This window comes from Penicillium longicatenatum (genome assembly GCF_028827895.1).
Source record: "Penicillium longicatenatum strain IBT 33135 chromosome Unknown contig_2_segment0_segment0, whole genome shotgun sequence".
NCBI classification, from domain to species: domain Eukaryota; kingdom Fungi; phylum Ascomycota; class Eurotiomycetes; order Eurotiales; family Aspergillaceae; genus Penicillium; species Penicillium longicatenatum.
Window position 1 is genome coordinate 2,770,117 of NW_026643120.1, and position 26,129 is coordinate 2,796,245.

The 26,129-nt window shown below is 49.9% G+C and overlaps 10 protein-coding genes across 10 annotated transcripts; 6 read left to right on the forward strand and 4 right to left on the reverse strand.

The window, feature by feature from the left end:
- Positions 1–270: 270 nt before the first annotated feature.
- On the forward strand, positions 271–2,429 carry N7484_003557 (alpha-actinin, sarcomeric (f-actin cross linking protein); the record flags this gene model as incomplete). Its single annotated transcript, XM_057113977.1, has 4 exons — positions 271–326; positions 404–470; positions 575–2,182; positions 2,244–2,429. 4 exons carry the CDS (start codon positions 271–273, stop codon positions 2,427–2,429), a joined length of 1,917 nt encoding a protein of 638 aa, XP_056974117.1.
- Positions 2,430–2,989: 560 nt separating this feature from the next.
- On the forward strand, positions 2,990–4,539 carry N7484_003558 (putative RNA binding protein; the record flags this gene model as incomplete). The annotated part of the gene is made up of 7 exons (XM_057113978.1): positions 2,990–3,028; positions 3,098–3,225; positions 3,276–3,293; positions 3,549–3,586; positions 3,638–3,689; positions 3,743–3,809; positions 3,877–4,539. 7 exons carry the CDS (start codon positions 2,990–2,992, stop codon positions 4,537–4,539), a joined length of 1,005 nt encoding a protein of 334 aa, XP_056974118.1.
- Positions 4,540–5,062: 523 nt separating this feature from the next.
- N7484_003559 (WD40 repeat domain-containing protein) lies at positions 5,063–6,383 on the reverse strand (the record flags this gene model as incomplete). Its single annotated transcript, XM_057113979.1, has 5 exons — positions 5,063–5,199; positions 5,276–6,030; positions 6,098–6,137; positions 6,200–6,313; positions 6,374–6,383. 5 exons carry the CDS (start codon positions 6,381–6,383, stop codon positions 5,063–5,065), a joined length of 1,056 nt encoding a protein of 351 aa, XP_056974119.1.
- Positions 6,384–7,388: 1,005 nt separating this feature from the next.
- Positions 7,389–9,896, forward strand: N7484_003560 (WD repeat PLAP family protein; the record flags this gene model as incomplete). The annotated part of the gene is made up of 3 exons (XM_057113980.1): positions 7,389–7,436; positions 7,517–7,970; positions 8,026–9,896. The coding sequence occupies 3 exons, from the start codon at positions 7,389–7,391 to the stop codon at positions 9,894–9,896; spliced, it is 2,373 nt and encodes a 790-aa protein (XP_056974120.1).
- Positions 9,897–10,071: 175 nt separating this feature from the next.
- On the reverse strand, positions 10,072–10,963 carry N7484_003561 (NADHX epimerase; the record flags this gene model as incomplete). Its single annotated transcript, XM_057113981.1, has 4 exons — positions 10,072–10,598; positions 10,668–10,733; positions 10,790–10,898; positions 10,952–10,963. The coding sequence occupies 4 exons, from the start codon at positions 10,961–10,963 to the stop codon at positions 10,072–10,074; spliced, it is 714 nt and encodes a 237-aa protein (XP_056974121.1).
- A 375-nt stretch (positions 10,964–11,338) lies between these two features.
- On the forward strand, positions 11,339–11,962 carry N7484_003562 (mitochondrial 37S ribosomal protein bS16m; the record flags this gene model as incomplete). The annotated part of the gene is made up of 3 exons (XM_057113982.1): positions 11,339–11,415; positions 11,564–11,756; positions 11,918–11,962. 3 exons carry the CDS (start codon positions 11,339–11,341, stop codon positions 11,960–11,962), a joined length of 315 nt encoding a protein of 104 aa, XP_056974122.1.
- Positions 11,963–14,011: 2,049 nt separating this feature from the next.
- Positions 14,012–15,820, forward strand: N7484_003563 (uncharacterized protein; the record flags this gene model as incomplete). Its single annotated transcript, XM_057113983.1, has 1 exon — positions 14,012–15,820. The coding sequence occupies one exon, from the start codon at positions 14,012–14,014 to the stop codon at positions 15,818–15,820; it is 1,809 nt and encodes a 602-aa protein (XP_056974123.1).
- Positions 15,821–19,382: 3,562 nt separating this feature from the next.
- On the forward strand, positions 19,383–20,745 carry N7484_003564 (mitochondrial 37S ribosomal protein mS45; the record flags this gene model as incomplete). Its single annotated transcript, XM_057113984.1, has 2 exons — positions 19,383–19,835; positions 20,062–20,745. The coding sequence occupies 2 exons, from the start codon at positions 19,383–19,385 to the stop codon at positions 20,743–20,745; spliced, it is 1,137 nt and encodes a 378-aa protein (XP_056974124.1).
- Positions 20,746–21,087: 342 nt separating this feature from the next.
- On the reverse strand, positions 21,088–21,294 carry N7484_003565 (uncharacterized protein; the record flags this gene model as incomplete). The annotated part of the gene is made up of 1 exon (XM_057113985.1): positions 21,088–21,294. The coding sequence occupies one exon, from the start codon at positions 21,292–21,294 to the stop codon at positions 21,088–21,090; it is 207 nt and encodes a 68-aa protein (XP_056974125.1).
- A 908-nt stretch (positions 21,295–22,202) lies between these two features.
- On the reverse strand, positions 22,203–23,861 carry N7484_003566 (Alpha/Beta hydrolase protein; the record flags this gene model as incomplete). The annotated part of the gene is made up of 1 exon (XM_057113986.1): positions 22,203–23,861. One exon carries the CDS (start codon positions 23,859–23,861, stop codon positions 22,203–22,205), a length of 1,659 nt encoding a protein of 552 aa, XP_056974126.1.
- Positions 23,862–26,129: the final 2,268 nt, after the last annotated feature.

Sequence of the window (26,129 nt, forward strand, 5' to 3'; positions counted from 1 at the left end):
TCAATCCTGTAACCAGCTCGGTATAACATCACAGAAAAGAAAAAGCGTGGTTGCTAGGGTGACTTGCGGAGTAGCGGGAGAAACAGAAACACCCCGCCCCTATCGACTCGAGACTCGATCTCTTGACAGCTCTGCATCCAGGATTATCTCCTTCTCCGAGCCTAGTCCAAATCGGCAATTTTCGTGTTTTTTATTTCCCAACGAGATCCTTCTCCTATTACTCGATTTCCAATACTTGCCAATCGGCCCTGGATGCCTTCCTGATCGACGATGTTGACGGTTGAGAAGCAGTGGATTAACGTGCAGCAGAAGACCTTCACGAAATGGTGTGTTCACTCTCCCTGGATTGGTCGTGAGCGCCCATCTATGCCAAACCATGGAACTGATTGAGGAACCTCCACAGGTTGAACGATAAGCTGAAGGCCAGGAGTTTGGCCATCGAGGATCTGGTTACCGATCTCTCAGATGGTGTAAGTGTCCCACCCTTGGAATGTCCCCGGTCCACCCACGGTCGTGACCTGTACCCAAATAACCCTCCCAATATGACTTTTGCTGATCTGATGTGGCCTGTCAGGTCATTCTCATCCATCTCCTCGAGATCCTAGGCGGAGAATCGCTCGGTCGATATGCGTCGAAGCCCAAGCTGCGGGTGCAGCGATTCGAAAATGTCAACAAAGGTCTGGATTTTATCAAGGGGAGGAGGATTCAAATGACCAATATCGGAGCGGAGGATATCGTCGATGGCAATCGCAAGATCATTTTAGGTCTAATCTGGACACTTATTCTCCGGTTCACCATCAGCGACATCAATGAGGAGGGTATGACCGCCAAGGAAGGTCTACTATTGTGGTGTCAACGAAAGACGGCATGCTACGACGACGTGGAGATTCGGAACTTTTCCTCCAGTTGGAACGATGGCCTGGCATTCTGCGCCCTACTCGATATTCATCGACCCGACCTCATCGACTTCGATTCGCTGGACAAGAATGACCACCGCGGCAATATGAAGCTCGCATTCGACATTGCTACGAACGAAATCGGTATTCCTGACCTGCTCGATGTGGATGATGTGTGTGATGTGCCACAGCCCGACGAGCGGTCCTTGATGACCTACATTGCCTACTGGTTCCACGCCTTCTCGCAACTGGAAAGAGTAGAGAATGCCGGTCGTCGAGTCGAGAAGTTCGTCAACAACATGCACGGGGCGTGGGATATGCAGTCAGGCTATGAGCGCCGGATGAAGGAGCTGCTCCGGTTGATTCGGGCGCAGCGCGACCAATGGCAGAACTCTTCCTTCGAGGGAACCTACAAGGATGTCAAGGAACAAGCTGCCAATTTCTCGCTTTACAAGCGTAATGAGAAGCGTCAGTGGGTGGCAGAAAAGTCCGACCTGGCTGCTTTGTTAGGCAATATCAAAACAAAGCTGGGAACGTATCGATTGCGAGCCTACGAGCCACCCAAGGAGTTGAGCTTGGAGACCTGTGATCAAGAGTGGGAATGTCTGACCCGAGATGAACACCAGCGCAGCCAGTTGATCAACACCACCATTCGAGATATCAAGAACGCTCTCCGCCGATCATTTGCAGATAAAGCGAACGACTTTGCGTTGACTTTAAAAACATTGTCTCTAGCTATCTCCGGTTTGGACGGAGATGTTGAAGACCAGCTGGACCATGTCCAGAAGTTGAACGATAATCTGCCTCCACTCGACGCCTTCCTCGATACCATCGCCGAATTAGATGAACAATGTGCCGAGGCCAATATTGAAGAGAATGATTTCACCACCTACACCCTGGACGAGTTGTCATATGAGCTCAGCCTGGTGAAATCCAGTATCTCGAAGAAGCTGGCCTTCCTCGAGAACCAAATGGTGGCTCGCAATATGACCAACTTGACCCCAATCCAGCTGGAAGAGTTTGAGTCAGTATTCCGCCACTTTGATCGAGACGCATCCAACACCCTGCACGAACTGGAATTCTCCGCTGCACTTGCCAGTCTGGGACTGGTTTATGATGAGGACGAGATGCACCAGGTCTATGTAGAGGTTTGTGGGGCAAACCGATTGTCCCAGAATGCCGGTGTTAGTTTTGAGCAGTTTATTCGCTTCATGGTTAGCGTGACCGAGGATCAAAATACTGCCGAGCAGGTATTTCAAAGTTTCAGAGAGGTTGCTGATGGCAAGGTTCGTATATTCAACTTCGAAGGCATTGTTTTTTATCCCTGAATTCTAACATCTTTTTCAGCCCTATGTCACGGAGCTCGATCTCCAACATTCACTCATCCCCGACGAAGTCATTGAGCATCTGATAAAGACCATGCCACAGCATGAAGGTCCAGACCTGCTTGAGGACCGTGATCTTACCAAATTCGACTACATCAGCTTCATGGAAAAGATGATTGAAGATCAGAAAAAGAATGGAAAAGACTGAAGGAGGAAGATAATTCCAGTTGTTCCTTGCACAGCGTCGCCGGTTATAAATGAAGGTCTGCTTTGATAGGGTGTTGCCGTGGTTGTTTTATGGGGTGGTGTTCCTGTCTTTTCGTCAAAGGTTTTTATAAAGTCTTTGGCTTGCTTTATTTTTGCCCAATATCCAGCATGCATCCTGGGGTTCGGCGGATCTCCCTCGGTTTCCATCGTATTCTATGTGCTCATATGTTTTGTTTCTTTACTGAACTTAGGATACCACCAATAACATATAATTTACATTCCAATGCCCAGGTGTGTTGTGGACATTCAATGTTGTAGATAGCCCACTCTTTACAAATATAGATTGGACCCATGGATCGCCGTGGTCCTCACGTGATGTGTCTCGTCGACACGCCAACAGTTCAATATTCAATTGACACCGACCGGTCAGATCAACCCCTTTCACATCATCCAATTCTTCCATTCTTAACTGAGCCGGCTTGCTGTCTGAAAGTTACACCTCCACATTTTAATCTCCTCTTCTTGACATCCATCTCCGTGCTCCATTCAACACCATCCAACATGGATCGCAGCTTGGATGAGATCATTGGCGAGGACACAGTAAGGCACCATCTAGTCTCAATTGTGAATCACTTCCTCCGAAGGTCTGACTAACTGACACGCTTATAGCGCAATCAGAATCGTTCCTCCGGTGGTGGACGCCGCAACCAAGGCCCAGGCCGCCGTCGTGGCGACCGCGATGGCGTTAGAAAGGTACTGCCTGCTCCGTTCCAATCTCCCAAACCCTCGATGACGGCGTCGCACAAGAAATAGACCCTTGCGCTAACTTACTTTCAACTGCTCACAGGTCCGCCCTCCTCTTCCTGTACCGAGTTTTTTTGCGCCGTGATAAACAATCGTGGCTGGTGGTCCTCTGGATGGCCGGAGACTAGCCATCGAGGAAAAAAGCCGCGGCGACCTTGGGAAACCAAGCTAGTTTACGCTCCATGCTCTGACTTCCAGCTAACCTCTATATCTTTTTTTGAACGCAACAGCCTTATTCCCAAGATCGTGTTAACTTGGACCTGTGAATATCTCTTGGTTACGCTGGTCAGAGTTTACGCTAATCAGGATTTAATAGTGACTGGGTCCACGACAAGTACGATGATGACAGAGATAGTATGTTTTGCTTTTGATCCACTTGAGAGTCCTAAATCTGACTTTTCACAGCCCGTCCTTCCCGAGGTGGACGTCGGTCCCGTCGCTCAACCTCGCCTGATCGGTATGCGATTATGCTTCAGCGCTCGCAATGACTGGAATACTAATTGCACATAGCGGCCCTATGTTGACCAAGGTCCGCGTCGAAAACCTTCACTACGATATCAACGAGAGTGACCTGGAGGTACTTACGATATTCAAACTGGAATCATTCTGAATGTCTGTTTTCTAACAATCATGGCACATAACAGGATCTCTTTGGCAAAATCGGCCCCGTTACCGACCTTACCCTCGTCTACGACCGCGCTGGACGCTCCGAAGGCGTGGCCTACGTTACATACAAGCACCTTAAAGACGCACACGAGTCTGTCAAGGAATTCGACGGCGCCAACGCAAAGGGCCATCCCATTCGCCTGACCCTCGTCCCTGGCCGACGGGAACAACATAAGAGCCTCTTTGACCGTGTGGAGCGCCCAGGTCGTGATGCCCGCAGTTTGAGCCCCGGAGGTGCTCGTGGTGAGCAATCAGATGGCCGACGCCGTGGTGGTCGCGTCCGCCGCAGCGATGTTTCGAAGCCCGCCCCCGAGAATATTGACCGCTACATCCCCGGAGAGCGCGGTGATCGTTCTCCTCGCCGCAACGGTGGTCGACGAGGTGGCCGCGATACCCGTCGCAACGAACCTCGCAATGAGAACGGAGGTCGTCGCACAGCGAATGGTCGTCCTCGGAAGACGCAGGAGGAGTTGGATCAAGAGATGGAGGATTACTGGGGCGGAAATGCTGGTACAGACAATGCTGAGAAGCCCGCCGAACAAGAACAGCAACAGGCTGCCGCTCCTGCTGCTGCTGCCACCGCCACCCCAGCCGCCCCCGCCGCGCCTGTGAACGACGACGACATCGATATGATTGAGTGAACATGCCAACTCGAGGATCCTGTGGGGTCGCATTTTTAACCTCTCCTCTTTTACTTCCCTCCTTCGTCCTACTACTTTGCACCGCTGTCGCTTTTCACCTCTTCGAAAGGTCCATTAAGATCTCGCGTCGAGCTTGCTCAATCACAAACCGAAGGCTCGCGAGGAATTGTAATTTTACCGCCGATATGAAATTGTCATCTGGTGCCTTGGCCTTTTGCTCCGATCTGTCTCCTTGTACGCCACACAAGATCTAGCTAGCCGTGTCTAGTCCAAATCAATACTTCTCAACTTACAAACTGTCCTCCATTATCGCACCAGCTACTTAGGTAGCACATCAACGATATATAGGCCAAGGCCATAACCCTATCAAAGCCTCTACTTCTCTACAATCTCCTTTCGTGGGATCAGAATAATTGGAATATCTCAGGGTTACATTATAAGATACGCTGCATGGCAGACGGAAACCCCATTTGAACCTTTTGCTGTACATGGCGAAATTCTCATGTCTAATTTGGAGCTCACTTCACCGCCATAGGCCGTATGGTTCACGGCAGGCCTTCCACAACTTGATGGTTCCATCTTCACTACCAGTGCCGTAGAGCTTGCCATCAGGAGAGAAGCTGATGGACCAAATAGGTCCATGGTGACCTTTTTGTACCTCTGGAAATAGATCATTAGCTTTGTTTTCCAAAAAAACGATATCTCTGAAACAGAGCATGGAAGGATAGAAACATACCTAGCTCCTCGTTTGTGTTCAAATCATAAACCCGCGCCCAGGTGTCGTTCGCACTACCCGTGACCAAACGCCCTGACTCACTGTTGACCGCGGCACTAGCAACCTCGTACCCAAAATCGACCTTTTTCAAAAGACGACCAGGCTGCAGCCCGTCAAACAGATACACAGACTTGCCCGCGGCCACAGTCAAGATTCCAGAGTCATTAGGCCGAGTAGCAAGACTATTCAGCTCACAAGACCCAATAGCACCCTCAACCGCATACTCCAGCACAGGATGCCGAGACCGCAAATCCCACCACCGAATCTTCCGGTCCTCAGCCGCCGTAGTGACGATATTGTAGTCCTGGTTCCAGACGATAGACTTAATCGTGCCACCGTGTACACCGGGTCCGATTTCATAGCTCGTCACTGTATCCGTATTGGCTTCTCCACTTCCGCCGCTGCTGGGTGTCGGGAGGGCTGGTGATGACCCATTGCTGCCGTCTCCACCGGGAGTAGCGGAGCCGCCGCGAGTCAAGTCGAAGATGCGGAGCTTCTTCTCCGCGCCTCCTGTTGCGAGGACTTGGGGGTTTGTTTGGATAGGGAAGGCGATTGCTCGGACGATGTGTGCATGTTGCAAAGTGTGCAGGCATTCTCCTGTGTGTGTATCCCAGACTTTCGCTGAAAAGTCGGCCGCGGCGGTTGCGGATATCGCTGCGTCCGCAGATAGCCGGGCTTGCCAGACTGCTCCTTTGTGGCCGAGAAATGTACCGATCCTAGATAATGTGTTAGTTAGGAGTGAACTGAAGGGCAGGCTATATTCAGGTTCAATGTCAGACGTACCAGTCACCAGTGATTCCATCACGGAGCATAGGATTGTTATCTATGATTGGTTAGCTTATGGTAAGCTGACATTGGCATTGCACACGAAGCTGTGAGATATACCTTTGCATGCAGAGATTAGATAATACTGCTCATCCTCGAGGTTCGAAGAAAAGCTCAAATGCGTAACAGGACGAGAGTGCCCGTGGCACGTCAACGGGACGACCTTGGGAATATCTGAAACGGGAAAGATTATTAGTCGTCTTAGGAGGATACCCCCACTTGCGCAAAACTCACCTGCAGCCATTGTTTAATGTGAGAAGAGGTATGTTCTCCGACTATGTAGGGAGAGTAAAGAGAAATGCTAGATGTCGTAGACACTCGAGAAGCGCGTGACAGTGCCTTGTTCCAACGTAAGACCCGAGCTGGTCTGGACTTTCGAGCTCAAAGGAAGGACACAAAGAGATTCGTCAGGGTCGTCACGTCGTGAAGGTGAGAGTACAGGACAGAAGGACCGAAATGGGTGACTGCCCACGCAGTTTGGGATAAATTGAGGATTCGATATTCAAATGATTTAGGTAAATCGGGTCACCTGCAGCCCACTTTGATGAGGTAAGCGGGCCCGCTTTGACACGTGCTGTTCTATAGAATGAGCATCAAATCCTATAGTTTGACAATGTCGTTGTTCGACGCATTTCATAGCCAAGTGGAACATGCGGTTTCGAGGTGAGCCTTGTTTGCTCCGAAATTCTTCCCATTGTCTTTAAAGACGCTGTCAAATCACATCCTGGCTTCTTGAGAGGATGTCATTAAGGGGGCTTCTTTCACCGCTAATTGCAATCCCACCCAGGCACCGACCTTGCTTAATTCTCACAGGCACTTGGATTATAGTGTTGTAGATCTCCTCCCAAGATAAGTGGAGGCCTTTCATTGAGTGAAGACCAAGTCATCACATGCCCCACTACAGTGTGTAGTGTCACATACTTATCCCCATTGCAGATGCATCAAAGAATAATGAATAAAGTATGTATAGTAAAGTCGAAGCAGTTGCGCCATATTATTGCTTACTCTCAATTTGGCCGGATTCATAGACTTCAGACCAAGTAAAACCGTTAGTAATGTGAGACAGTTCTAGCAGGTTCGTCATAGTAATCTCCACCGCCCACGTGATATGATGCGCAGGCGGGGACCCCAGAACGACTAAAGGACAACAACCTCTCCTCACAGCAGCACCTATCTATCAGTGATACCCCTGGTGCTTTTCGCGTCTCTGTGGTTATTTCTTTACCGTTCTCTTCTTCCGGTTGTATGTATGCCTGACTTCAAGATCTCCGCTTCTCTTGAGGGTCATGGCGATGATGTAAGCCTCACAGAACTCCCATGCTCTTGCACCGTACCTTGTTGGCAAATTTACTGATTCTTTCTGTTTTCTGATCCCAGGTTCGCGCCGTGACCTTCCCCAACCCCAATGCGGTATTTTCAGCCTCTCGTGATGCCACAGTCCGCCTCTGGAAGCTTGTCTCGACTCCACCCCCCACCTACGATTACAACATCACAGCCCATGGCCAAGCATTTATCAACGCCTTAACCTACCTTCCACCATCATCCGAATATCCCGAGGGTCTCATACTTTCAGGTGGTCAAGATACAATTATCGAAGCTCGGCAACCTGGCAAGAATGCGGATGATAATGCAGATGCTATGTTACTCGGCCATGGACACAATATCTGCGCGTTGGATGTCTCTCCAGATGGCCAGTGGGTTGTGAGTGGTAGCTGGGATTCAACAGCTCGTCTCTGGAAGGTTGGCAAGTGGGAAACCGAAGTGGTGCTTGAAGGACATGAAGGCAGTGTTTGGGCTGTCTTGGCTTATGATAAAGACACCATTATCACCGGTACGATATCTTGCCGAGACCATGCAATGAAGAGACTAACATTTCGGTATTGCAGGCTGTGCCGACCAAATGATCCGTGTATTCAACACATCAGGAACGCTCCTCGGAAGCATCAAGAACTCCAATGATGTCGTTCGAGCTCTGTGCAAAGTTCCCGCGTCAAACCCAAGTGGAGCTCATTTTGCATCTGCTAGTAATGATGGAATTATTCGACTTTACACTTTGAAGGGTGACCTACTCGCTTCGCTTCACGGTCACGAGAGCTTCGTCTACTCCCTTGCTGCATTGCCTTCAGGCGAGCTTGTCAGTGCGGGAGAAGATCGGACCGTTCGTGTCTGGAACGGAACGCAGTGCGTGCAAACCATTACACATCCTGCCATCTCGGTATGGAGTGTCGCAGCGTGTAAAGAAACCGGCGATATCGTCACTGGTGCTAGTGACCGCATTACTCGCGTTTTTAGCAGAAACCCAGAACGACAGGCGGCGCCGGATGTCATCCAACAGTTTGATCAAGCAGTTAGAGAGTCAGCAATTCCGGCTGAACAGGTTGGGAAAGTTAACAAAGAACAGCTCCCCGGTCCAGAATTTCTACAGCAAAAGTCAGGAACGAAGGAGGGTCAGGTACAGATGATCCATCAAGGAGATGGCAGTATCACTGCCCATACTTGGTCCTCTGCGACCCAGGAATGGATCGCTGTTGGTACAGTGGTTGATTCAGCAGGAAGCAGTGGTCGCAAGACAGAGTATCTAGGACAAGAGTACGACTACGTCTTTGATGTTGATATTGAAGACGGCAAGCCTCCGCTCAAGCTCCCTTATAATGTTTCACAAAACCCCTACGAAGCAGCAAACAAGTTCATTGGTGACAATGAGCTACCCATCTCATATCTGGATCAGGTTGCGAATTTCATTACACAGAATACCCAAGGCGCCACCCTTGGGCAGTCCCAAGAGCCCGTAACTGAAGGCGCAGACCCTTGGGGCTCAGATCGACGATACCGCCCCGGAGACGGGGACGCTTCAGCCGCCCAAACCCAAGCGCCACCTGCTCCGCAACCACGCCCTCAAGTTCTACCCCAAAAGACTTATCTCTCAATCCGTTCTGCCAATTTGAAGGTCATCGCAAAGAAGTTGCAGGAACTGAATGAGAAGGTCTTGGCCGAAGCTGGGAAGGATATTGCCTTGGATCCGACGGAGATTGAAGCTGTAGTTGCTCTATGTACCCAGTTAGAGTCTTCTGCACAGCTTCCGGATTCACCTGTTGTGGTGTCTGGAATTCCATTGATTTTCAGAATCGCAACTGCCTGGCCCGAATCCACCAGACTTCCTGGACTGGATCTCCTCCGTCTGCTCGCTGCTGCTGCACCATTCACCGCGTCCGCGGAATACAACGGCAACAACCTTGTGTCTGGAATTATCTCCAGTGGGGTCTTCGACTCGCCTATCAACGTTAACAACGCGATGCTCACCATTCGAATGCTTGCAAACCTCTTCGAGACCGATTCTGGTCGTAACTTGGCCATGAGCACATTCGACCAAATTGTCACTGCGGTCAAATCTGTTTTGGCAAACAGTGGAGAATCGCCAAACCGCAACCTCACCGTTGCCACTGCGACATTGTACATCAACTTTGCCGTATACATCACTTCCGAAGGCAGGGAACAGGATCCTGACTCCGCAGAGCGGGGTTTAGTGCTTCTCGAGGAGCTCACCAAGATTATTGCCAAAGAAAAGGATTCTGAGGCTATCTACCGAGCACTCGTCGCTTTGGGTACTTTGGTGAAAGCTTTGGGCACTGAAGTTCAGAGTGCCGCCAAGGAGATCTACGAACTTAACAATATCCTCGCCCGGGTTTCTGGTTTGGCTGCAGGAAAAGAACCGCGGGTGAAGGGCATTATCGGGGAGATTCGCGACTTGGCTCTTTAATGATCCATCCAGTATCCTTTGTTTAAGCGCATAACTAGATTCCCTTGTCGCTTTCATAACGACTGTGATGCAATTCTTCAATCCACCTTTTTTTTTTTCATAATGCCTTTGATTTATAGTCCTCTTTCAAAGTATCATAAACCTCTCGATAATAGGTGCCGCCTCGGCGAGTCTGCTAAAGTCTTCCTTCTACATCCACCTTTACCTCTAAGACCTGCTCGATTCCCGGGTACGGGGGCATATCCAACCCATACTTATCTGTAATGTCTTTAGACAAAAATCTACCTCCAATGAAATGCCGTCCTGAGTAAAACTTCACACAAGGCTTCGGCGCGGTCAAACTAATCAGCGCCTTTGGCATGAACTTTGCACCGGGCCCCTCCTTCGGTGGACCGCTCTGGATATCCCATGAACTAGGCGCATCGACGCTTAGCACTGGAACATTGGAAGATTCGATTTTTGAGACGATAGCACCGAATGGATCACGGAGTGGTCCACCGAACGAGAAGCCAAAGATGGCATCGACGAGGAAGTCGGCTTCTTTTAGAGCGGCATCGAAATCTGTTATAAAGGGGACGGAAAGGTTGTGGAGTTGGGTTTTTAGACGCTGGTACAGCTCGTTTTTGCCCTCTTTGGGGTAGTAGACTGATGGTTTGTATCCGTATTGTGCGAGGTGTCGGGCCGCTACGAGTCCATCTCCGCCTATACGATGCTATTAGGTCATGGTACTTTTCGTTGAAGGTGACCGGGACTTATGTAGGTTTGGCATACCGTTGTTACCGGGTCCACACACCACGAGAACATTAGAACCTGCACTCAGGGGGTGGACTTTCCAAACTATAACCAATTATTAGAATCATCTGTAGCTTCGGTTTCGGGCAGGTAGAACTGACCAGCTTGCGACACAGAAAGACCCGCCAGCTCCATTAACTGGTCGAGGGACCAGCCGCCCATGTCCATGAGATCTTTGTCGAGCGAGGCGGCATCTTTTGCCGAAATTGCCTGGTCATCCTCTCAATTAGCTAGATTCCACGAAAGCTTTCTCGTGATCATACCTTGAGAGACATGGTAATTGATTTGCTGTAGCGTCGAACGGTGGGCAATGGGAAACGCTTTGTGAGTGAACCCAACATGTAAGTGACAAACCCGTTGTCACTATTTATTGTACACTGCCTGCGCAATCGTATACAAGTATTTTGAATATGAAGAATATTCCCCTTGTGTGGATTGCAGTAGAAATAAATTGAGGTTGGGAAATACATACGGCGACGGGGGACCTCATACATGCATTACATCATCTCCCACCGACGCTAATCCTGATTTGGATGCCCCGGATCATCGAATTTTCCGCTTCTCCTTGAACTTTTGCGGAGAGTCCATTTCACCTCCTCCGAGCTAATTCCAGATCACATTCATCGCAAACCCCTCTCACAACCGACGCCATGGTTGTCCGAATTCGACTGGCGCGCTTTGGCAACAAGCACAGCCCCTTCTTCAACATTGTCGTAGCGCAGGCCCGGTGCGTACCAGATCCTCTGCCTTTTCTTAAACCCAATATCTTTGCCAATCACATCCACGTCTATCCTCTTCAAGTCTCGGAAATGAAACTTGCATATATAACATTTGAACCAAAAGGTGTTATCAGTTGATGCTAATTGATGATCCAGGTCCGCCCGCGGCTCCAAGCCTCTTGAGGTCATCGGTACCTACAACCCCATCCCGAAAATTCCGACGAACTTGTACAACGAGAACCCCAATGCGCGCCCCTATAAGGAGATCGCGCTCGACCGGGCACGTGCGAAGTACTGGCTCGGTGTTGGTGCGCAGCCAAGTGATCCGGTGTGGAAGCTGATGAGCATGGTACGTGAGCTTCGCTTTTGAAGTTGGCCACGAGAGACGGAATACATAGCGCATGCTGGATTTACTAGGATCAGTGTGCTGGTTGAAATGTTTTCCGTGGTCAACTCCAAGCGAGACAGTTTGATGGCTAAGCCAGGACTTCGCTAATGGTGTTTCTACAGGCCGGCCTTGTTGAAGAGAAGCCATCCACCTACAACAAAGCATGAATGCCGTTATCCCGATTGAAACCATCTGTTCCAGAGAAGACTCCTGCTTCCGTCAGGCAGTTTATCTGGCAGATAGGCACTTGACCATACCCAGAGATCTACCAAGAGACCCTAGGTAGATTAGTTGGGACGTCGACTCTCCCATGTACCCTTTAGTTTTTGAATTTGGCATTTGAGGCGTTTCTTGCGAGTTGGGCCATTCTGGGAAGCCCATTGAGAGGGGTATAGAACCTCCAAATATTCATTGTACTTATGTATACTATGTGAAAAACATCCGCGCACACGCAAATAAGCATTTGGCGAGATGCACATCTCACTCTATGGCTGGATTCTCTTTGTCGATCCGATCTTCACATGGCCGAAACAAAGACCCGATTCGAAGGCGCATACATTAGCCAAACACAAAATGTACCCCGATAGACGCGCGATCAGGCCATCATACAATTTCTACCTAAAAGTCAGGTAAGTGACGCGCTTATGACCGGTCCTTCACACGCATCCACACAAAACACTCCCACCAGGCACGCAGGGGAGGTACTAGACCACATCGAGGCCAGCCTCTGTTCCCCGAGGGCGGTGCTTCTCTCCACGGCCCAACCATACGAACCATCCGCGCTCGATAAGACCAAGCCATTTTCTTGAGCCAGCCAATCCGATCGCAGATCCGGGTCAAGCCCGTGGCAATTGGTCAGCCGCCCTGGAGGATCGCCGGCTTTTGAGTTTGCGAATTCCATGGATTTGGGCTGACAGTCTGGGTTGGTTCTCTTTGTGCTCCGTATTCATGGTGTGAGGAGTCTTGCTCGAGGCGGTCAAAATGGGTGAAGCACTGACTTTTGTTTCCCCATTACTCCAGACTCGAGGAATGCGCACGGCTTTTAGCTTGAACTCTGCTTTGTTTCGTTTGTGCTTTGTTTTTTTTTTTGGATTTAATTTTCATTATGATTTAATTACCATTGTGGATTCTAGATCTGGTTTATAAGCCCTCTCCAAAGAACCCACCTCGTTTGATTTGCTAGAATCCGGGACATCTGGATCTTTGAGGTCGATCTATGAGAGTTAATCGGATCATTTCATTTTGGGCGGAGCTGCAAGTCCGTTGACTGCCGTGCTGACTGACGCCTTTGGACCAGGGGGTTCATGTTAGCCTTACACCATTCCGATTTGCTCCCTTTACCTGTTAGTCAGGACTAGGCTCCTGTCTAAGCACTAGCTACAGTTACTCAGGTTGCGTTGTATATATAAGTTCTATTATAGTATTCAAATACCGAGGCCCGGGGGGGATTGAACGGCAACCCGCATGACTCCATGAACCTGCGTGTTTCTAGAACAACCCCAGTTTCATATCTGAAAATAGAAAAGAAGAAGGGAAACGAGAAAAAAGAAATGCAGAAAACTGGGGCATTCCGCTGCAGCTCGGGGCACGCACTTTACCCACACCCACGTTCTGCAAGCGGCCAGGTTCCAGGGCGGCGCAACGTAACCATATGACGACGTACTGTCATTTATGGGAGGAGTACTTCCACATAGTAAGTGGGGCACATACTATGTTTAGGTTCCTTCCCCCTGTATTATACATGTTTCCCCCCCGTTAAGTCGCGTCGTGAAGGCAGATCCATGGATCTGGCACCTGGCTCTTGCACTCGACCGTTCCGGACTCTTTTCTTTCCCCCCTTCCCCCTTCCACCTTTCTTTTGCCCCCCTCCATCTCTACCCCCCTTCCCATCTTGCATCCATCGTTCTTTCTCTTTTCAACCTGTCATCAGATTCTGGTGAGATCGAGTTCGAGATCCGATAGTTCGACACTTATAGAGACCCCTCCCTCTCCCCCGAGTCCCGCGCGCGCCACTGTCGCAGATCCGATGAGGAGCGAACGTCCCTGCCATACAATCGATTGACTTACTCGTCTCGCCCGCTCCTTTCATACGCGCATTCACGCCTTCGTCGTATCATTACGCGCGCTGCGCCCTTATATCTCAGCGACTCCTTTTCGCGGGTACCTCAACCCCGTGTCGCGAATCTCGATCCTTTAAATTTCAATTTTCGTGAGGGATGAGCGGCAGCTCGAATCAGTCAACTCGAACGAGTCCCGGCTCTTTCGGAACAACTCAGCGCACAGAGTCTGTATCTTCTGGTTCGTCGCCAACGCAGCAGCCACTTCACAAGGTGCCCGCGACGACTCAGCATGCGATGTCGACCGACGTGTATAGCCCAACTGTCTCGCAAGCGCCCACATCTCTAGCACCGACCTTCACATACCCTTTTTCGCCTCTCGGCTCCTCCAGCTTCGACAACGGAATGCGCCTCGGTGATGCCGATCGCAACCTCCAGGGCCTGAACGGCCTGGGGCGCGCGAACAATGGAGGTGCGATTTTCATGCGCAAACTGCCTCGGAACACAAGCCGCGAAGCCCTTCGCAGTATGCTTCTTTTCGCCAAGGACTTCGTTGATGCTGATTTTGTGACTTCCGACTACCCGGAGGACGACGGGTTCCTGAGCGCGATCGCGCGCTTCAACACTTTGCCTGCGGCTGAAGAGGCCCGTGCCCTTCTGGACGGCAAACCGAACTCTAAGAACGACGCAAACATGGTGGTTGAGATGTACCCTGGTCCGGTCGGATCCAACCTCTCGAATGCGCGTCGCAACACGATTGATCATACCGCGACGCGTGGCTTACTGGGCGGTGTCCCCAATGGCCACCTCTCGCGCCAGTCATCTCGGTTCAATGGTACTTTCCAGAGCCTAGAGCGACTCTCTGCTTCAAACCCATCTGGGCAAGCGATCGGCGAAGGATTGCCCTCTGCATCCGAGTCGGGATCGCGTCTCCATAGCCTTTTCTCCCCACAATCTCCGATCGGGAATGGGGTTGGCGATCTGCCACGTGTAACTGGAAAGTCCATGATCGATGAGGATCCCGACGAGGAGACTGGAGAGCTTCTCAAGGACCCCGTGGGCTACGCGGAAAACGGACACTCGGCTTCAGTCAATGTTGGGCGTCGGTCAACCAACCCTCAGATCCCAACTGGTCGCTTTGGTAGTCTCTCTCTTTCGACGACTATGTCTTCGCCTCCTTTACCGAATTATGCATCTGGTGGTCCCGGCCCTCGTATGAGTGGAAGCGGCCCGTCGTCTGCCTATCCAAGCAACCATGGCCAAGGTCAAGGCTACCCCTATGGTAGTCAACACACTCCTCGGCATAGCCTGCCAGCTGCCAATCCCAACGATCTCAACCCACCTTGCAACACACTTTACGTGGGCAATCTGCCTCCCGACACCTCTGAAGAAGAGCTTAAGGCGCTCTTCTCAAAGCAGCGCGGGTATAAACGACTCTGCTTCCGGAACAAACAGAACGGTCCCATGTGTTTTGTGGAGTTCGACGAGGTGGCGATGGCAAGCAAAGCTCTAAATGAATTGTACGGCTATAAATTGTCCAACAGTGTCAAGACTGGCATTCGTCTCAGTTTCTCAAAAAACCCTCTTGGGGTGCGTTCTGGTCAACCTGGCAGCATGAACCCTGCCAACCCGCTCTCTGGACCGGGTGGTGTTCCAGGTGGGAGCAATCTTAGCGGTGTACCCAACCATATGTTCTCATCAGTAAGTGGACCACCTCCAGGTCTCGCAGCACCTCCGGGTCTTGCCATGCCAATGCGCAACGGCAACAACGTCCACGCGCAGGGGAGTCCCCATCCAATGATGAACAACTCCCAGTTCAATCACAACTCCGGCCTTGGAATTCGAGCCAACGGAGGCAACTCAATGATGATGTCGCCGCCTCCTCCTCAAGGCGCTGCCGGCAACAATGCGGGGCCGAACATGAATGGCTTCAATTCCTTCTACCCTGATTACATGATGGGTCGTTAAGGCTCCAATGTCTTGCTTTTTGAGATGATGTCCGGCATGTTTCATGAATGAACTGGGGTATTGGCGCATTGGGGTTGCTTTCGTTTCGCGAGCTAGACCAGCATTCGGCGGCTGCATACCTCTCGGGAGTCTTGATTCGACACTGCTCTTATGTTTCTTCTCCTCTGCTTTATAATCGCTTTTCTCATATGCGTTGGCTGTCTTTATTTATTTGTATTGCATGGGGACTCGGGCGCTCTTTTTCACATTCTTTATTTTTCCCCTTGGGAGGATTGCATTTTAGGTCATTGTTGAGCTTGTACTCTTATTCTGGTCGGCGTGGCGCCCACACAGCGCATTTGTTTTCGTCGACCATTCGCGTTCTTCATCTCCACCCTCATACCCTTGTTTTGCTTGTTTTAGTTGGGTCTGCTACTATTATTACTATTTTCCTCTTCGCCTGTGCAGCCTTGGGTTCCGGCCATTTTCCCCTTATAAGGCGTATTGACCTCCCTCACGAGCTGCACAGCTTTATTTGACCGTGATTCCCCTACTTTTACCAGCTGATTGATATTTTTTGTCCTTTTATCAGAGCATCTTCACGTGGGCAACGGAATGGATTCTGCTATTTTGTCGCTGCGACCTTGTTCTTTTTGCAAGTACCAAAGAAGGTGTCTTATGTGGCTTTTCTTTGCTTTCTTTGACCTAATATCCTCTACTCCATGGCATGGGCTACGCAATGCTGCTTGACTTCGGTCAACTACGCATTAACGACGGCGTTTCCCTCGGCTGTTTCCATACATTATCTCCTGGAGCGAAGGAGAAAAACAAGGCGTCCGGCTCATGTTGGTTTTGTTTTCGATTCATAGCGCATTTCGCTCATGCTTGTCTTAACTTGCTTGCATGACCACTCATGTTCTCATGCTTTCCTCTCTACGTCTTTCAAGTGGACTCTACTTGAATTGGGGCATTCTGCCTCCGCATAGAGAGTCTGCTAGCTCTCTCTCTTATGATTGTTATGTCTGGGATAAGACGAGGAAATGCGGCCTGTCTTTTATCGTCTATTGAAGGTGTTCTTTGTGTCTCTATCTACTCACACTCTTTCTGCCTTGCTTGGTGGACCTGATACTGATATATTTGCTTCAATCTGTACTTGATACATTGGATCTTTGCAACCAAATCCTATACTGCAATCCCAGGCCCCACGTATAAAAAGCTACGTATACATGTAGTTTCTGCTAAGTAGCTCTGATGCTTCCTCGTAGGTGGTACGTCGTCTCGTAAACCTCTCATTACTCACTTTGGTATAGTACATCTAATATTTTCAATGACCTCGCCCGAGAATCAAAACAATGAATACAGTACATACCTATTTCAGGCGTGCAAGTGTTGTTATTGTCAAAAATCGGGTGATTCTAGTAAACTTTTGTTGTCTCTGGAGCTGTTTCTGGCGCTAGACCACGGAATACATGTGCAATACACGTGACAAGATCGGCCCTATGTACCTCATGTGCCCTGTAAAAGTGGCCTTCAAACCTTGGAAGTGCTATGGGCCTACCTATGCATGAACATCCAGATGTCCTTCTATACATTAAATAGGTGGGTGATAATATGCGCATCAATTTTGAAATATCAATTGACCAACCTTGGAAGGAGATTATTTGATTTTGATAATCCATCCATCCATTGAGATATCGGGGCCAATTTGTGCACTTTGTAGGCATCTTCCTTGGAAGGCTATCTACTCAGATAGTTCCACGGTTATATATACTCACTTAGGTATACCTACCGCAAATCGTCGCCTCTATCATATCATTTCCCCTCAAGGTCCGTTCTTCATGCCCTTGCCGTCACGCTCTCTACTTCACCCTCTGGGTGTACTCCACAACCCCTGGTGCCTCACACCTGCCAGGTGGATACGCTTAAAAATTAGGCTCTCATCAAATTACTCGCCTACTTCGTCTTTCGATATAAGACTGGGGATCCAAATGTTTGTGCAAATTTTGACTGGAGCTCAGAGCACCTAGGCATTTGCGGCTCTCTCGTTGATCCAGCCTGTCATTGAGACATATCATGATCCGTTTACCATCTTACAGGAAGTTCTATATAAGAGCATGACCCACAGGTCTCACATCTTGACGAGTATGCATCAGAACGCAAAGGAGCATGCCGCATTTAAGTCAAACCAGAGTCCACCGTGACTAAATCGCGAAGGCTTGTTCGACAATCTGAGCAGAACAAGTGTATCGTATACATAAAAAGTTGAAAGCCGGGTACGATCATGAATTTCGCCGCCCGGGAGTGCAACTGGGAGTACGTGAACTCGATGAATATGATAAAAAAGAATTGGCTCTTCATCGTTGTGAGCTGCGAGATATGGAACAACCTTGCTATGGCCTTGCTCCTATGTTCAGGAAAAGATGGGAGACTAAGAGGACCCTGTATTATTGCCGAACTGGCGCATGCAAAGGCACAGTGGCCTGGAACGAATATCCCTCCAATAGGTTCAGGTATGAAGAGACGGATGTCCAGGAATACTGCTCCAGTGGTACGTTTACTCCAAAGTTCACTGAGATCAATGCCTTTGAACCGCTCCCATGGATTTTTCAACCTTCAATTCAATTGACTGTCAGATAAAGGTTTATAGTCTTAAGGAAGACACGGTGTTTCTAGGTAGCCGAGTGGCTTGCTCTTGCTCGCGGCTTTCCCGCAGTCCATGTCCATACCTGATTTAGCATTGCCCATCTGTTCACTGTCTACGCTGTGGATACTGCCAGAACAACCCAGATTTGGTCATGCGAGTTCCTGGCTAACAGGTGCCTTTCAGGTGCTTCTCCGGATTCAGCGTGAGTGCAAGAGATTTAGAAAAGTTTGAGATATCAAACGAAACGGGTGGCACATGAGTTTCTTGGATAAAGACCCATTCGAGTCATCAGCTGTGGACTAAAAATGTTCGAAAGCTCCTAAAAAAATCCAGATCACTCCAAGTGAGATGTTTGTCTGGATTCGAGAATCACGACAGAAAAGTGACAGACAATTGAGATATCTTGAGAGCGGAAACGTGCCGATTCCCAACAAATCTGGAGTACAGCTTTTTTCTGCTCTATTTGGAATATTCATAGAATGAGGGGAAGAAGGAATAAAAAAAGAAGACAAGGGTTAGAATCCGGAAAAGAGGCGGAGGTATATACTCGAAAATCGCGGCTTCCTGGTTTGTAGATCTCGTACCTTCCACTTTGATGAATTGTGACAAAGCTGCACTGGTTTCTTTTCTGACACAACAGACTTGAATACGTGTACTCTAGAGTCTGGACTCGTCTCTGGTCTCAATCCAGCATTGAAGAAACGAACTGGTGAACTGGTGGATGCCGGGGAAGCTAGGCACGTGACACACCACGCCAACTTCCTCGCCGAAAAAGTTTCTTTCCCTGCCACAAACACAACCCCCCAACATCCGCAACCCCCAACCCACCAATTGCAGCAGGCTTGTTGTTGGCCGCTGCTTTTGTGAATAATATTTTCCATACCCTCTTATAGCATTGGTCTTCCTTGATAATTCACAGGGCAACAGCCCCCTCCCCAAATGGCGCCTCGGATACAGACCCGCGTGTCCAACGCACTTCTCCCCTATCTCACTTCCTCATCCTCATCCTCCTCACTTCCCTCATGCTCTTCATCACAATCCCTTTCCCGCCAATTCTCGGCTACGGCCGCCCCCCAGACCAAGCTTCGTCGACAAATGTTTGAGTGGCTTAACACCCAGGGAGCTGCCTACAAACACCATATTCCTGGCGAAACCAATTATTTGAAGGATGCACGGGATATGGATCTCACTGATACAACACGGCCGTTCCCGAACAACCGGAATTTCATTAGCGAGAGTGTCCTCAGTGAGGACCTGCGCAACGAGGTCTATGTACGGGTTGTCGAGAAGAAGAAGAGTCTGCGCGCCGTCAGTGTCGAGCTTGGTATCGATATGAAGCGGATCGCAGCGGTGGTGCGTTTGGTGGAGCTGGAGCGAAGACAAAAGTCACAGGTAAGCTAGCCTCCTTTCTCTCTCTCCCTCTCTTTTTCTTAGCTTCATTCCGAAGTCCCATCCCCGACGCATATGATGAGTCAAGAAAAAAATCGATTAGTCTTGAAGACACAAGCTTTGCTTGACTGGTTAGAAATTTCCTTTAAACTGAATTGCTGTCATTTTCACTCAAATTACACCTTACACATTTTTGTTTGTCGGTGGTTGCTAATATCATTTGCAACAGGGTAAGCCTATGGCGTTGCCATATGCTCGTGCAGTCCATGAAATGATTCCGGTCACTCCGCTTTCTCAGCAGGGCGAGCGCCAGACCTACCACGAGCCTATTAACGACCTCCCCGTCCACCCTTCCACTGGCTCACAAATCTTTTACCCCGTCCCTGAATCGCGCTCGTTTACCCGAGTTGATGCCGGTCGAGTATTCTCCGGAGCCCCGGCTATGGAGAATGAACAAAAGGAAAAGATTTCTCATCCCTCCGACCTTGCCGAGGAGGTGATGCAAAAACCTGGCTCGATCGAGTGGGTCGGCAAGGGCGCCAACGCCCGCCAGGTCCTCCAGCCTGCGGACGTGCGCATCCCGCACCCGCAACTGGTTCAGCTGGAGCGTGATCGCATGGCTTATCCTGACGAGCGCCGTTTGGTCACCGAACGTCACAGCCAGCGCCTCAAGCGCCAGGAGGAGGCTGAGAAGAAGCGTCGGGAGCGTGCTCAGGAACGTCGCGAGAAGAGCGTGAGCCATGTTGAGCCCGTCGGTGGGCGCTTTGATTACCGCATCCAGGATGCCGTCTTTACCAAGGAGACCGTCGGCGTTGATGGCCGGGCTCCCTGGGCTCCTGGTCGTCGCTACGGTGTGCCTACGAATGATCGCACTCGTGGTACGGTCAAGATTCCTACTCGTGTGGAAGCTTAAGCTTCCGCTCGATTTGTATAACCCTTTGTGTCTTTAAGCGTTTGTGACTCCCAGCTGGTGATTGAGTCTCTCCGGGAAGAGCTGTACTTGTACTATACTTGGTGTATGGCGATGTTTCTAGTTACCCATGTATCTATACCACCTATGGATTCGATTTATTACTGAGCATCTAACTGCTTTGTCTTGATTACATTTTGAACCGTTCAAATATAGTAACTTGTATTGGTATAATGAATAAAATTGCACTGAATCCAACCCCGAGGTAACAAATAACCAGCCCAATCCAATCCATGAATGCCCGAAACCCAAGACCTTCCCAATTTATTCTCTCAAACTCATTGATCACCGGACTTCCCCAACAGACCGACATCGACCCCGCCCCCTCCGCACCCCAACCCATGCCTCAACAGCATCAGCCTCGGTATCTTCCCCAGGCCCACTGGAGAAAAAGCCCCAAATCGAGGATAGTATATTTCGAGTCCAATTTGCGTCACCACCGGTAGCATTCTTGGCAGTTTTGTGGTCGGGAGAGGACGAGGGCGGCTGCATCGTGATCGTCGTATCTGGAGATGGTTCCGCGAATAACATAGGCATGGATATGAATGAATTTTAGGGCCGTTTCACCTTGATGGTTTCCTAATGTGGTTGGTCGTGTCAGCATGGCACGTTGAAACGAAAACAGACGTAGACATCCACAGTAAGCAGGGTAAACCAGTAATTGGAATTTCACAATAGAAATCACAGATAGGACTGGCAGGCACTAGATTCACGATATGTTTCGTACTCACCTAGATCAACGCGAATGAAATACTAAATATCGGTCCCACAACTTATTGAATCGAAAGTTGCTAGGAATAAGAAAAGAAAAAAAGTCACAAAGGACGAGGGGGCACATGACAGAAGATGTATGTCCAAGCCAATCTGTACGACTACGACATGTGCATACGGATCTCCCTCACATCAAATCCAGTCTAGTCATTCTGCTGGAGGATCCACGCGCTATGAACCCACTAGGGTCTGTGTGCGACCAGACTAGACCCGGATCGGCACTGCGTTGGCTCGAATGGTGATCTGTAGATCTTGAACTTGATAAGATCGGCGGGATCAGATTGTCTGGACTACGTTACTGGATGTGGCATTTTTTGCCATGTTTGCTCTGCTGCCCGAGGGGTTGCATGGGGTCACATGTCGGTGAAACTCGGGTTGCACATGTATAGCCTCTGCATTTGCAGATATGGAAATAGATGATATGGATCGTAGATTGATTAGCAGGGTCTGAGTTCGAGTTCGAGTTCGAGTTGATATCGTGTATAAATGTTTGAATGTAGATACATGAATGGAGAAAAGTAGACAGGACAGATAGAATCATGTCTTATGTATTTCACAGAGAGGTACATGTACTCTGGTTCGGTTGAAAGCTCCAGGCTTTATCTACCAGAAACGTGACTGGACCTCCTTTAGTAAGCGATCTGCTGGGAGTAGTAGTCCATAATGAAATCGACGTATTTCGAGGAACGCGCGATGGGAACATTGCCAAAGTGGTTACCCAGCTCCATGACGACCTGGGTGCCGTTGGCGCTGTTGGGCGCCCAATGAGCCAGCTTGCCCTTGCCCTGGTAAGAACCACCATTGTTAGGGTTAAGGGTCTTGGCGAAGTTAGCCCAGTAGGAGGACATCTGCTCCTGAATCTCGTAGTCGATAGCGGTGAAAGGGTAGGTGTCCGCATTGGCATACAGGGCGTTCAGCGCATACATGATCTCGGATTGGTGGAAAGCGCCCTGGTTCTGGCCCGGGGGAGCGTGGGTCCAGTAGTAGGTGTAGAAATCCGAGGTGGCAGCCTTGTACCACTCAGTTCCGTAGGCCCAAGAACCGACCACGCCCATATCACGGGCAGCGGCGTTCCAGGCGTGGTCGGCGAGGGTCTGGTTGTCCTGGGCGCTGTAGAGCTCGAAGTAGCGCTTGGCAAGGCTGCCGTACTTGAGGGTGCAGTAGTACTTGTATTCCTCAAGAGTGTAGTCGGTGGAGAGGGAGGCGCCAGACTCATCCTTGGTGTTACCAGTGATGACGGGGACGTCGTTGGCGGGGCCGTTCATCAATGACTCGATGTACTTTTCAGGGAGGACGTAGTTGTCCAGCACCGGCTTGAAGATCAATGGGTAGTCGGCGGAGAGAGCAGTCACCCACCAGATCCAGGTGCTGTTGACACGGTCCTGGGAGCCGATCAAGAGGTCCTCCATCGACTTCTCACGCAGCTCGGCGATGCTGGAGGCATTGTGGAAAGTGGTATAATTCGTTCCGTGGAAGAGGGCAGCGGACATGTTAGTGTAAGAAGTGGCAAGACCCGCCAGCATGGGGTCGCGGGGCCAGCGGATGCCGGACTCCGAGATACCACCGTGGAAGTAACCCTTGAAGAGAGGGCTGTTGACGGCGTGGTAGACCTGTGAAGAACCAAAAGACTGACCAGCAACGGTGACGCGGTCGGGATCACCACCAAAGTTGGCAATGTTCTTCTGAATCCACTTGAGAACCTCCAGCTGGTCGAGGACACCGTAATTACCGGAAGTGTTGTGGCCAGTGGCCTTCAGACCCTCAGCATTGAGTTCGGGGTGGGCCAGGTAGCCGAAAGCATCGTCACGGCGGTTGAAGGTGATCAGGATGACATCCTTCAGGGCCATACCACCACCGTACCACCAAGCATCATTGCTAGTCTCATCGGAGCCCTGATTCCAGAGCATAACAGGGAGCTTGGCATCTGCACTTCCAGCATTGGTCCAGATGTTGAGGTTGAGGCAGTCCTCGCTGATGTTGCTGGCCATATTGCTAGGGCAAGCATATCCCCATGTAGTGGCATCGAAAGTCTCGTTCCATGGCTCACGGGGCTGCGGGGGCTTCCAACGGTTCTGGTAGGCAGTGTCGGCGGCAAAGGGGATACCAAGGTAGGCCGTAACATTGGACTCGGAGCGGTTGAAGTATTTCTCGAGAGTCGACTCGTTGAAGTACTTGTAACCCTTGACAGGGCCCAGGGAGGTCTCAATTACCTTGTCCCAGAGCTGGGCATCGGCGACAGCAGCGCCAAGGGCCAGGGCTGCAAGGCCCCTGTTAATGAAAGACGTCATCCCGCTGGATTGATCCTAAGACAGGAATCGGAAGGCGGGGGGAGATGTTGAAAAGGATGGAATGAAGTCAATTGATCGACGAGATCGCGGTTTATATATGTACCCCATGCAGTCAACCAGGAATCCCCCGGAGACGTATTGCATCACCCATAGCTGATACTTGCCAAGACGGGAAGACGTCTCCGTTCTCATGCAAAGAGTTAATGACGATCATCTCGGGTGAGGCTTGAATAAACCCCGAATGTGGGAGCAGATTCGGGCCAGGGCCGAGCTTCCAAAGTTGGTTCGGTGGACGACAGTGATCTATTGGTTATACTGCTTCTTGCATCTGTAGGCATGTACAGGAAATGTCGGAGAAGTTAGCTTAGTTACTACTTGTTAGGTAAATCGCCGTTTGTGCATTCCCTCTCATCCATATTGAGAAGAGTTGCTGTGTATACTCGGCAAAACGATGCCGCTTCAATTGATGAAACCTGCATCTAGCGACAGAATCTGAAGACCTCAGATGCCAGGCCTGCAGATAAGTGGGGAAATTATGACGATCATGAACAAATTAGGACCGAGGTTGCCAGGTACAAGGGAAGCCGCGTGTCTAATGAAGACATGATGTGAGGGGGTGAACAAAAGCAGGGCTCAAAGTTTTGGTGGTGGTCGGCTTCATCTTCCGTTTTAAGAAGCCTCGGCCGAGTTTCCCAATGTCCGACCTCGGACCATTCATGCAGGTACGGCACAGACATTGGATTTCTCCGGACTCTCCGTTTTCTCCGGGTCAACGTGCCTTCTTGGAGAAAGCGGCTTGGTACTGTAGCATTCCAAAGGTACTATACTTCTGTAGTCTTACGTCGGATAGGACAAGTTTCTTTCGTCTCCGTTGGTCCGTCCTATACATTCCGTTTTTCTTTCCTAGGTCATGGACGACTGGTAAGTGAAGCCTAGTTATTGATGGTAAAATCAAGCCCGGATAGTGTACGGACATGCTGTTTATTTAGAGTTTGGGCCATTGACATGGATCAACTATGCTATTGAAAGCCATGTAGTCTGAGATGTCCAACTCACAATGACCCTTACCTCCTGCTAATGTTAGTACCGATGTATCTTGCCCCGGTGGACACCACCTCTCGAAAAACCTCACCTGGCATGATTTGGTCAATTTTCAATGGAGCAAGGCTAGATCTGCTTGTAGAGAATCGTGATGGCTGGTCGGATTAGCAAGAGCAGGGGAGGGCCAAACCCTGCTCGACTACTCCATTACTTCGGACAATCTGGATTCTCTTAATCCTGACGTCTTTTCTTCAGTTACCATGATATCAATATGCTCTATTCTGACCGCACCACAATCGGCTGTTTCTTCAGCAATCTCATAATGAGGTTGGGTGGAAAGCCAGGAAGATGTGCGGAGCAACTCGATTGGACGAGAGCATACCACTTGAAAAAGGACCGACGAGGCAACAGACACCATATCGTCAACAAGAATATTGTCTGGGTGCAAATCTGTGAATGTGGATGTTTCTTGAGACGTTGGATGTCATTTGAAAGAGGGCAATTTCTCAGTTAAAGATAGTTGTTGTCTTTGTCAATGACAAAATAACCAATCATTGGTAATAGCACGCCTGTCCAATAACATTAGGCTGAAACTTAATCTCGGAGAAGGGTCGTTTGCAAAGTTGAGGGCCATGGCGCTTGTTTTCGGCCAATTTGAAGCAGGGAAGATGTGTGGATGGTCGATGGGAGAGCGAGAGGACAAGCGGAAGAGAAAGAGAGAAGTGACGAGCGTGAGTGTGGGAGCTATCTGCATACCAGACAAGTTGAGGCCTGGGTCTCACGCTTTACGTTCCAGGCATATAGCCAAAATTACAAGGCTTCTAGATACCAGGGGGTGGCTGCCAAGGAACGCTGAAAGTTAGCCTATGTAGATCAGCCTCCGCGTAAACGTCGTCTCAATTAACCTATTTCGACAATGACCGATGAAGCATTGCGAGTCAGGGGATGCGAAAAAGCAAAAATCCTGTAGCCCGCTATTGGAAAATGGTGGGGTGCTTAAGGAGAGACGAGAAAGGGAGAGGACAGATAGGGAGCGTTGCTGACTAGGGACGTTGCTCACTTGCCAACCCGATTTATTTGACATGAGTTTCAACGTTTCTCTCTACAGGATTCTCAGCTGCAAAACTCATACCTGACAGCATCTCTAATAGTCACTTAGTGAGGTTGTCGAGACGATTCATGGCCTCCTCAACGTTTCGTGTCCTCGCTACACCGAACCTAGCGTTG